Here is a 13047-nt window from a genome sequence, read left to right on the forward strand (position 1 = left end):
ACTGATCGTCCTTATCATCGGCGCTCTTGGAGGTGCCAAGCTTTCACTGGCTAATAGCCTAAAAAGCATCCCTGCGTGTCAACAATATGCTAGAACACTTGCAGGAAAAATGCAGAAGGCGGTTGTCATTGGGTCGCTCCGTGTTCTTGGGGTCCACGAGGCTTTTGCTGGATCGTCGTATTGATTCCTTTACAGACTGTAACCACCTATCTCACGGTTGTGAGACGTGGTTATGGCTGAAATTTTACCGCGATTTCGCTGGAAGTGGGTTGTAAACTGTTCTCTTTTGTATTAATTGTGTTGTATTTCTTATTCCCTTTTTGTGTTTAGTTCCTTGTGTTTATTTTTTTTATTTTGTTGTTTCTGAATTTTTCTTTCGTTTTATTAATACATTCCTCTGCCTTTCATGACCATAAGAGCTTGTTTCTCTTATGGTTTAAAAACTGGCATTCAGAGTTAAAGTTAATTGCTATGTGTGCGATAGAGTCTATCAACCGAAACAAATGGCTCGAATTGATGGAAATAATAATCCGGATGGGCAAAACATTGCAATTTTTAGACGCCTTCAACTTCGAAGACCACCACTTGAAGTCGCCGATGAGAGTAGGTTATGTCTCAATTGCAATCAATCGATTCGCAATGAGATAGAGGAGCTCCAACGTGACCCAGGCTGTTTAAGACTGAATATTCTTACACAAACAGGCAGGCAAACGTGCATGTTCTGTAATACTGATGTTAATACTCCAAGGCTTTCAACTGAATGTAGAGTTAACACTTTTATTGTCATGGACATTTTCATTCCAGAAGAAACAAGAGGATGCTTAAATCATTTGGATGAACATGGTTTCATCTTAGTTCCCTTGCTTCCTGGTCTAAAAGCGATTGATAGACCGTATAGCATTCCGGAACAGCAGTTACTTCTGTTTTTTCAGCAACTTCGTAACGAAGCAAATGTCCATGCGGCCGCAGCGTTTAATAATGAGGATAGTTTCACTGATGAAGAGTTTGAAGCTATTGCTTCTGTAACAAAGGAACAATTTAGAGAATTGTGTGCATTTTGTGATCCTATTCCACAGTTACCTGGACATGGTGCAAGATACGTGAGGAAAAAAGATCTGCTGAATTTCCTTTGCAAAATGCGTCAAATTCTTTCTGATGAATTTTTTGAAAGTGATTTTTCATTATTCGAGCCGGCAAGCTACAAGCATGGCCATTTCTACTGTAAGAGGTTTTTTAATGCAGAGATTTGTGCCTGGTAACATTGGATTTAATGCGGTAAGCAGAGAGAAATTCATTGAAAGACACATGTCATGATTCGCCAATGAACTTTATATTCCGCAACCAGAAATTCCCAGAGCTATTGCTATCATCGATGAAACTTATGCTTACATGCAGAAGAGTAATAACTGTCGCGTACTTCGACAGTCATTCTGCAAAAATAAAGGACGTCACTTGGTAAAACCTGCTCTCATTGTTGCTCCAGGCGGATACATACTTGAAATACAAGGACCATATTTTTCTGACTCGCGAAACAATGACGTACAAATGCTCATTAACGAATTTGAAAGATATGTCGAAGGCATGAAAGAATTTTTCGACATTGGTAATATTTTTATAGAGGACCGTGAATATAGAGATGCCCAACCACTTTTAGAATGCTTAGGAATTGTGTCCAAGATACCACTATTTCTCCAACAAGGACAGAGTCAATTCGTAACGGAAGCAGCAAACGAAGCTTGGCTAATAATGAAATCTAGATGGATAGTGGAATCCAGAAATGGCCACATAAAGTCCATTTTCAAGTTCTTCGAAATAACCATTCCGATGGCTCATGTACACAATCTAAGGGACTTCTTTCGTATTGCTGGTGCCATAATTAATCGATACCATCTTGTTATCAAAATGCAAGGCGCTACAGCAGAGCTTGCAAAGAGAATATATAGCGAGAGCTCGTGAACCAAATATTGTGCAAGCGCGCGTAGAAGTGGACAGTATGCGCTACGCAAATGCAAATTGGAATCGCCTGCATGAACTTCAAGTACCACAATTTCCTCGCCCTACATTGGAAGAAATACGCGACATAACAATTGGCGTGTATCAAATAGAACTTGCCCCATCTTACTTTCAAGACAAGCTGCAACGAGAAGAAGATGAGGAGTTTCAACTAGATACGCGTCTTAATGAACCTGACATGATCAGAGTACGAGTATTTTATCGTTTCCGAAATGCGACAAGGTACCAGCTGTGAATAGCGTTCAATGAGATCGATGACACAGGACCAGACAATAACGAAACGCCAGAACTCTTGGCACTTGCGCACATATTGCAAGCATTTTATGGTTCCTGAGTTATGTACGTCACCAGCTATACGTAAAGTATCCTCAAACTTCCTTGCTACAAAGGATTCTAGACGCTGCTAATAGAGGTGAACAAACGAACCCAAAGTTAAAATCTTGGGAGCTTAGCGTAAGATCGTTTTGAGATGCGCGCTATATGAGTCAAAGGTGTAGGCGAAAGTAATTTCACCCGTAGAGAATTAAATTGTCAATTTGGCTTTTAAAAAAATTAGTTAAACTGTGCTCTCAGACACGAGTACCTTAATTATATGTCCTGTTGGTCCTGCCTAAAACTCCTCAATTATTTGAGAAATATAAGAAAATAAGGTCAGATTTTTATTTAACGAGTGAAAAAGTACAGGCATTGATTGTTAATCAATTTGTAAGGTTATTTTTTATACGCACAAAACATAAAATAATATTAAATTTTTCGTACGCGGGATGTCCTGTCTGTCCCAGTCACAAGTTTCGAGGTTACTCGTACGTCAATCACGGAACGTAGAGCGCTAGCAGTTGATGTTTATTTGAATAAATCACGGTACATCCTATTTTTTCTTAATAATTTCCCAAACAGCAACAGTAAGTGAATGACAAGGTGGTACACCATTGTATTTTATTAACTTTTTATTGAATTTTATGCAAATTGACTGAGAACTCATGGTTTGCACGATTTCACTACGTTTAAAATATGTGAGCCATTCCCAATATTGTCACTTCGAACAACTTTTTTTCTATTGGGAATCAATAAAATGTTTAAAAATCAAAAAACTTGTTGAGGAAATGATTATCTCCCCGACAAATATGAATTTTGCGAAAGATAGAAACCAGCGGGTAGCAGACGGCAGCATTTGAGCGATTAGAATCGTTTGCTATTTTATTTTTTACTCACAATTCTGACATAATAGAAGAATTCTAGAGATCAACGGTACTTCCAAAGGGCCAGGTCTTGATTATGGTGTCCCCAAATGTTGCGAAATACGTTGCAAAATGGAGCAAAAAGCAGAGAGAACTAACATGCCCTGTCTGTGTTTTTGTAACTGTAATGGAATCAACCACTAGGCTAGCTGTTACCTTTACTCCATACGCGGAATCGGGGCGCCCTTCGTTATTGACCAAGACTACGTTATAGACCAAGACTACTACCTTCGTTATCGCTCACGACTACAATTCTGAAAGGGGAAAACCTCTTCTGGGACATTGACTCTTTGATGAGACTATCATGAATCGATAATACTTCAAAAATAATAAGACATGTATCCCGGATTTTTCGGTCCCTTGTAAGAACTATGAGCGTTTGTAAATCACATTAGCCAAGGGTGTAGAACCTCTACCTGTTCACGCGCATGGACTCCCATCAAGCTCCGCTGGTCCAGTTCGAATCTTTTTCTCAATTTTTTTTTCGTATTGTAAGCATGTCAAATAATAATTTTTAATGCTTCCCCACCGAATAAATTATTTGTTTGAAAAATATTACCGGGAAATAAATATCATGCAGGCTCTTTTCGTCCATGCGCGTCACCCGGTACAGGTTCTGCACCCTTGACTATTTATTTTCCAGTAATATTTTTCAAAAAAAAAAATTTATTCGCCGGTGAAGCATTAAAAATTATTATTTGACATCTTTACCATACGAAAAAAAAAAGTTGAGAAAAAGATTCGAACCCACGACAGTGTGGTTAGCATCAGACTCTTTTCCACTGGACCAGCGGAGCTTGATGGGAGTCCATGCGCGTGAACCGGTACAGGTTCTGCGCCCTTGGCTAATGTGATTTATAAACACTCATAGTTCTTACAAGGGATCAAAAAATCCGGGACATATGTCATGATAGTCTCATCAAAAATTCAATGTCCTAGAAGAGGTTTTCCCCTTTTAGAATTGTAGTCTTGACCCACGGTCGATAACGAAGGGCGCACCGATTCCGCGTATGGAGTGAAGGTAACAGCTAGCCTGGTGGTTCATTCCAATACAGTTACAAAAACACAGACAGGGCATTTTAGATCTCTCTGCTTTTTGCTCCATTTTGCAACGTATTTCGCAAAATTTGGGGACACCATCATCAAGACCTGGCGCTTTGGAAGAGCCGTTGATTTCTAGAATGCTGCCGTCTGCTACCCGCTGGTTTCTATCTTTCGCAAAATTTATATTTGTTGGGAAAATAATCATTTCCTCAACAAATTATATAATGCAGTCAATCTCCAAGCTCAGCGTTTTCCAAATAGAATTGTGTCACGTGCTTCATTTGATCGTACTATTACAAAATTTACTACAGATGGAAGTGTTAAACCTAAGAAAAAGACCTGTACAATAACAGTCGCTGGAGAAAATAATGAGATTGCTGTATTAGCTGCAGTGGCCAATAATCCTCACGTTAGTTTACGAGAAATTGCTCGTGATTCCGGAATGTCAAGAACTTCATGGCGTAGTATTGGAAATCCGCAGTGGCTTCGTGAAGTCGAACAACAGCGTTTATGGACTGTCAACGTATGGTGTGGAATAATTGGCAACAAACTGATCGGTCCCCACAGTATGGAAAGCACCTTAAATGGCCCAAAGTATGAAGACATTTTGGAAAATTAACTGCCAATATTACGTGGAGACTTGAGGTTAGAAATACGGCAGAACATGTGATTTCAACATAATGGTTGTTCGGCACACTATTCATCGGTAGCTCGAGAAGTTCTTGATCGTGATTTCAATGTTCGTTGGATTGGTACAGGTGGTCCGATAAATTGGCCTGCAAGATCGCCAGATCTTACTTCAGTAGATTAATTTTTGTGGGGCTATCTGAAAGACAAAGTGTACAAAAAAAACACCAACAACATGTGAAAATATGATTGACCAAATTGCAAGTGTATGTGCTCAAATTCAAGAAGATACACTTCTCCGTTGTGTAAATTCATTTGAATTACGGATTAATAAGCGCATTGAAGCCGAAGGTCATCATTTTGAACATCAGTTTTTTCAATAGAAGGACTGTGGACTTGATACAATAGACATCGCACACATACTATGAAAATTAATGTATTGGTCTAAATTAATTTACTTCCCACTGTATAAGTATCTTATTAAATATAATAATCGACAAGTCGGCATGGTATGAAGTTGGTTCTCTTCGCCGCTAACGATTATTTTGAAATTCAATAATACTTAAAACATGTAATTAATTATAGAAAATTTAATACGGATATTATTAGTATCTATATTTAGAAAAATTTAATAAAATTAAGTTTTTCAGTCAAAGAATTCATTAATCACAGAAAATGTCTTGGACTACAAATGGTTGACATTTTGGCAAAATATTTAAAGCAAAATATTTAAGGAAAAAGAATTCAATATCATTTTTAAGAAAGTTTATTAAGAATGCATTTTATTTTATAAAAGGACAATTAAAGAATTGATAATTAAAAAATTTTTAAACAAAATAATTGACAATGCAAGGAGGAAGAAAATAAATATTCTGCATCCGATCACCGTCAGACTCTTTCACTTTTAACCTGCAAGTTCTTGCATAGTATAGAGCACTTTTTTAAATAGGTAATATTTAAACTAAAGATCAATTTTTTCTACATATTTGAAATTATTATTTAGGAATTGTTATTTTAAATTAAAACCTGAGTTAAAAAGTATCATAAAGTTCTTTTTTTTGCTTTAGATAGTTTTTAAGCGGATTCAATGTTCAGAGAAAAAAGTATTGAGCCCTTTGTAAAATAAGTGAAGTTAAATTATTTTTTGTATATTTTAAATTGTTGTTTTAGGAAAGCAATTCCGTATTGAAATCATTGTAAAAAAACGTATGATAAAAGAATTCAATTGAAAATTGTGCAGTTTATGAAAATTTTCGTAAAGGAGAACATTATTTTTTGTCATTGATGTTATTGAAGCATTTTTGCACTTGCAACTTTTCTTTATTATTTATTACCTTTGGGTCGTTTTTAAGCGTTTTAAACATTTAAAAACAACAAGTATTAAGCCTCTTGTTAAATGAGTAAAACTTGCTTCGCTTTTTCACATATTTTAAATCATTGTTTAAGAAATGTTATTTTGCATTAAAAATTGAGTGAGATAATATTATAAACAATAAAAGAGTTGTATAAATTGAAAACTGCGCATTTTATGGAGAATTTTTGTTGATTGTTTATTACTTTTAAATATTTTATAATATTTTTAAATATATTAAGAAAAAAAGCATCGGGCCTTTTTTGAAATAAGTAAAATTCAATCCTAAAATTTTCTAAATAAAAAGTGGTTAGAGCGCGCGGTTAGGGACACACTAGTTCAGGTAGTTTAAGTAGGGTTCGAATCCTCGGGGAGTGCGATTTTTCAAAGCGTCTAGGCGTACGATTATATGCGTAAGTAACAGTTTGCGTGAGTTACGCATTTTAATAATTTAAAAAAATAAAGATTATATAACAATAATTTCGAAAAACATTTTTTTTCGTTGAGAAATAGTGTTCAATTGAGGAACTAGTATATTGTGTCGATACTACATATTTTTAGATTAAGAAAATATATTCTTGAAGTGTATCAGAAATTATTTCTTGGAATTAAACTATGTTCTGCATTTGAATAAATCTCTATATGAAGTAACACACTAAAGTTTTAGAATAATAAAATGCTATATTCTATCTAAGAATACATTTTCTCAGATTAAGAAAATGTACGCTTGTTTCAAGCATGCGGCAGGAAGTATTTATTCAATTGGAACACACTCATATTCTATCATCCCCATTCGTACCTGCGAGTGACTTCAATCAAGTAAGATTTATTTGATTCAAGAACAATTTTTTTCCAGTGTGGTGAACTACGAAATTCATAAGAATAAGATGTCAAAATGTTACATTTATTTCAAAAAAGGTTTAAAGTATTCACAAACTTTTACTAATTACAACACACGCATCCTTTACACAAATATACGACGTAAATGCAGCCTTATTATAGGATATTTAACTGTTTCGCACTATTATATTTATTTTAAATGAAAGACCGAAGCAGCATCTCGGAGATCATGATTTCGTATCTTCCAGACTGCTGTGGGTTGAAATCAAAGTAGGAATAAGAAGATTATTTATCATAGCATGCTACGCGCTAGTTGACAGTGGTCTCAGAGAAGTAAAAGACGCCTTCTGGAATACTTTAAATAACACAATAAATATTTGCGAACATCATGAAAGAATAATTCTGCTAGGAGATGTGAACGGATGGGTGGTCATCCAAAATAAAGATACAGAAAGAGTACTAGCTAATTTTGAGGATCCAAGAACAAACTATAACGGAAATAAATTAGTTGACCTATGCTGAAAAAGGGGTTTGTTTATTACAAATACTTAGTTTGGGTATAAAATGATTCACATGTACACCCCATCTAAAAGAAATAGCCACAGTATAATTTGTTGTAGTGGATGAAATACTAAGAGTTAGTCAAAGATACAAGGCTCCTGAGAGGTTTTGAATGCAACACTAATCTTTACACCTTCTGATCTTCCAAATTAACTTAGGTCCGGGATGGAGAAAAAAGAGAACCAAGAAAACAAAACAAACGCAAATAAAAATTAAGAACCCAAAGAAGCCGGATGTGCGAATAGATTTCCATAATCAGAATGCCTGGTGATGCGTGGTGGAATGATGAAATTCAGACTGCCCAAAAACCAAAGAAAGAAGCGTACAGGAGAACTTTGAACATCGCAGGTCTTAGCGATGAGGAAAGAAATAGACATATAAATGATTAAAGACACAAAAAGAGGATACTCCAACGATTATTAAGGAAAGTAAAGATAAAATTAGAGCAGACAAAGTGAAGAAAATACAAAACAATTTTGAAGGAAGCAAGAAACTGTTTTATAAAAAAATAAAGGGATATAAAGGTAAATAATTTGTCAGCATGATAAATAGTAATGAGGAAATGCTACATGATGCATACGGGATACTAGACGCTTTCAGAAACTATTTAGCGTACAATTCGGATATGAAGTTATAGGACAGCACATCTGCGATGTAGAACACGATGCGTTAGAAAACTCAATTGGGAAAGTCTGTGTCACTGAGGATAGGGATATCTTTACGTTTTCAAACTCTTTACTACGCGACTAGTACCCCATGTCGCGCAGTTTTTATTAGTCCCGTAAATACAGGACATTACTGCATTTAGATAAAGTTTACAATTATTTTAGGATTGAATAAAAAACAGAACTATAAATATCACAAAAGAGTTATGTAAAATGCCAAGTGCAAAAGTTAAAATTCTGATATGTAATAATTGATAGAAGGATTGTATAATTTTCATAACAGTATATCATAAAATAACGCAATGTAATGTAAATTTTTATGAAATGAATGATGTAAAGTTTATTTTCGTGTTATATTAACGATACACTTAACAGAAAGTAAAGATTCAAATATTTAAATATATAGACTATCCTACAGCAAAGCGTATTATTTTGCATTTTTTATTTTATTTCGTAAACTCTAGCCTAATTCAACTTAATAGATTTTACATAAATTTAATTTGTAAGTTTTTAATGTTTAATTCAAAAAAATTTAAATATTGAACATTAAATAATTTAGGGTTTTAAGGTTACAAATTTTTTAATAAAAAAATTAATAAATGCTTTTATTTATTTCCTATAAATTCATAAGCCCATTTATTAATACATCGTTAAAATAAAAAATTGCTACGAAAGGGGACCAGATATTTTTTGTACATCCTTGACTTACTCCTACTGTAACTTTATAGCCAAATTGGTTTTTATATGCTAAGTGTTAAGTTAGCCGTGAGATTAGTCGTTAGCAATCGAACACGTTAAACTTAGAATAGGTGTTTCGAAACTCGTCACAGCATTTTTAATTTTTAAAAGCGTTAATATCGTTAAAAGCGTAATCGACATCTCATTTTACCCAAATGTCAGGTAACCTTTATCATCTAGTTGTATTATTCCTTACTGAATCCCGAATTAAATTAAAATGAACTTATAATAATAACTGATATTTTCATATAAAATATTACCGTATTTCATTTTACATGACTGAAAGTGAAATTTTAATAAAATGTCATCATGTCTTTCGTTTACGGAACTAAGTTATGCACAATTTAACACGCAAATATTCTTCGTGTAGCACTGAAATCTCGAAGTTCTTTTCATGACATTCAATATTTCAATTTTTCACCTGATTCACGTGTATAAACGTACCGCGTATGCCGTCTAGCTTTTATGGGTTTCTGAAGAGGAGTTGTTTCCCAGATGTATTTATCATCACCTAGATCTTATATTCTCACCTGGCGAAAAAAGTCACTAGCTCTTAGAAAATAAAGTTTAGAGAAATGTTCCATATCACCAAGAACATACTTATATGTAACATAAATAATTAAAAGGAAACACATGTTCACACATATTTCCTCAGTGATGTATATATACATCACAATTTAATCTTCTTAAGGAACAAAAGAAAGCACTACAATTTTCATATAAATTTTAGACTTCATTCCGCTTAATTTTTCCTCCTTGGATGCTGGAATATGCATATAAAAGTTCAGTTCTACTTTAATGAAAACATTTTTTTTAATCACTCAACACTCGCCAAGGGTGGGGAGGGCGAAGGGAAAACAAAGTTTAAACTGGTAAGAAGTATTTTTTCAAAACATTCGTTAGGCGAACACACATAGCACACATTACTTATACAATAAACATATTTCTGTAGGTTGCGTACGATAGCTATTCTATCAGTATCAGTTGGGTTCAGTAACCTTCAGTTGGACTTTTCAATTGAAAAAATTGCCAAATAGAGAATCTATTCAATTCAATCTAGACAGTAGATTTCATTCCTTGGATTCTATGTGGTTTCTATTGAGTAATTGTGAAATATTTAATTAAATCTTGTTTATGATCTTATGTGTTCTGTATTCAATACTCGTACTTCAATTACTGTTTTTGAATTTTATACATATTAGATCTTTTAAAATTAAGATCGAAGATCTTGTGTACTGTGGCCATTATTTGAAAGTGAATATTTTAATAATCGGGGAAACGCCAAAAATTGTATTCCAGAACTGAGTTCTTCATGTAGTGAAAACTAAGCTTTTCTCGCTTTATATTATTGTAATCAGTTATGTTCTTATATAATTTGAAGATTGTTAATTGAAAATGTTACATATTATCAAATTGAAAAATATGTACCAAAAGAAAAAAATCTTTTTTAGTAGCTTTTGAAATTTGAAAATACGCGGAATTTTAAAATACTGACAACATTTGCCATCTTGTTGTCTCAAGCTTTACTAAATCCTTTTAAAATTATTTATAATGGGTTTTGCCATATACAAATATCAACAGCTTTTTCAAATCATGTTTCTCTTTACCATTTGGACTTTTGTGCGTACAATATTACTACATTGCGGTAATAGGCGTCTAGGACCAAGTCTTGCCTTCTTTAGTAGGTACTTACTTTTCCAATATTTTTTGAATGTCAAAAAAATCCTACAAGACCCGATAACGTCTTCAAGTTATCAGACGTCCAGGAGCTAGTGATTATGTTAACAAAGATGGCCTAAGCGACCTAAACTACTCAGGTGTCCCCTCCTAATAGAAAGTATACAAATTTATTTTTTACCTTCAGCCTCACGTCCTTCTTTATCGACACACCAGCACATGCCATCGTGACACTGAACAGTATCAAATCCTCCATCAGAATCACATCTAGGGATGTAAGTTCTTCTTGCAGGCTCACCAGATTCTCGGGCTTCATGTTCGGCCACGGCTCTTGCATGTTGACATGCTGTAGCCAGAACTGGAGTAACGCATTGCGTGCCGCAACCAGTAGAACAGCATTTGTGGTCAGCGGAACATTCTTGGTCATTGTTACACTCTAGTTCGCAGCTTGATGAGCTCGGTACTAAATAAGGACACTGACCTGAAATTGTACAAGTGACGAAATTGTTATGCTTCTATTACTTTCTCATAATCGTACTTAATAAGTGGCTTGTCAAGATGTACATGCGTAGGTGCGTAATAAATGTGGATGGACATTGTATTAATTACTCTTGACGTGGGTTACAAGTGCAGTCAGACCTGAATTCCATAATCCTAGATTTCATGTTTCTTGTCACGCTTAGTCTCACAATTCACATTAAATTCAGGTTTGACTGTATTAAATAGAGAGTATTATTATTAAATCATATAAGCAGGGTGAAGCATACATATTTTTTTAGACATTTTTTCATTCTCGACCATCTGAAATTTTGCAAATGAATCTTTTTTTGCTTCTCTTGTTGGTACATGCATCGTTGGTTGTATTTTTTGTACGTATTCTAACATCTGTAACCAATCTGAAGTAGTTTCACTTCAGTTTTGGTATGAATGGTCATGATGAATATGGTATACCATGATGATGATGTTGGATTGGTTTGAATGTGTTAACGAAGACTGTTAATCAAACCCAAACGAACATAACCAACAAGACTACCCAAACGAATGCAACCAATATGACTAACCCAATTGCACGCAACCAGCACAAATGGATTGAACTCAATCATCAAAGCTCTTCATATGCACGGGCATTGAGATTACTATCGATGAAGAAAGGACTTTCAATGTATCATTCAAAATACTGACGCAAACAATATTCAAAACGCTGTAACCAAGATCAATACAGAGCTCACCAATAAATTTCTCGTTGAAATTTACTTCAGGAATTACGCTGACCTCTTGGAAAACTTTATTAATTTCAAATAACCTCAAACTGACCTTGAAAGTAACAATTGACCTATGATTTGGGTACGTACCTGAACGTATAATTTTCCGCTCTATCGATTACAGATGTAAAAAAGGGGGTTTTCATTTTAAAAAACAAAGTTGACCTTCAAAAAGCCATGAAGGTCAACTTCGAGGTCAAAATAAAGGGCACCATTGAATTCCTCGTTGAAATCTACTTCAGGAATGACCTTCACTTTTTAGAAAAATATTTTACCTGATGAAATATCCAACCGTCCTGGGACTTTTTAGGCACCCTGTACTGCACTCATACTTGTATTCGAGGCGTAAGCTTAATCAAAGTAACCTTAAACTAGAGTATTTTACATTGCAAAGCCAAAATAAAGCTGTATGATCTGTTTGAATTTAAAAGGAATTTCCTCTTAGACACTGCTTCAATCTTTTTACTGCCCAAACGATAGTTTTCCTCTGCTTTTTAAAGAGTTCTAGATATAAATAAACATGGGTTTCATTTTTGTAACAGTATACTTCCTAAACCTTGATTTAAAGCGTTTATGGATAAAGTAAACTATTCCTTAAAATTTGTAAATCGTAGTACTGCTATAGTGCATTGAAGTTCTTTCAATTTATCAAAGCCTTGATGTCGCGTTTGGACTTGAGCTTTCCTTTCATGACTTTGACGGCTATGTTGGCGGTAGTATTGCTACTGCCAGGGTTTCCCATGCCAAACAGGCTGATAACGAAGACGATAGGGACTAATCAGAACAACAAAACCCAAATAATAATGTAGAGCATATTGAAGATATTGAAATGCATGTCGCTTCCCGAGGATCGTCGGGGCACCCCTGGAGCCACAGCATGCGGGATGGTGGCGATGGTGGGCTGCAAGATGGTCAGACAGATCTCACTAATCAAATACGAGGGTAGTTCAATAAGTCCTTAGAATGACCAACAGATGGCGCGCGAATCGCTCCAAATCATCTGTTTTCAGTCAGCACCACTCCCGACTAGA

The 13047-nt window shown here is 34.8% G+C and overlaps 1 protein-coding gene across 1 annotated transcript in view; it reads right to left on the bottom strand.

Moving 5' to 3' along the window:
* Positions 1–13047, bottom strand: part of LOC117173234 (cysteine-rich motor neuron 1 protein) — a 175931-nt gene that overhangs the window by 65243 nt on the left and 97641 nt on the right. The window contains exon 8 of the mRNA XM_033361696.1: positions 10936–11235. Within this exon, the coding sequence (XP_033217587.1) occupies positions 10936–11235 (300 nt within the window). The remainder of the gene's footprint in view (positions 1–10935; positions 11236–13047) is intronic.

The sequence above is a fragment of the Belonocnema kinseyi genome, chromosome 5 (genome assembly GCF_010883055.1).
Source record: "Belonocnema kinseyi isolate 2016_QV_RU_SX_M_011 chromosome 5, B_treatae_v1, whole genome shotgun sequence".
NCBI classification, from domain to species: domain Eukaryota; kingdom Metazoa; phylum Arthropoda; class Insecta; order Hymenoptera; family Cynipidae; genus Belonocnema; species Belonocnema kinseyi.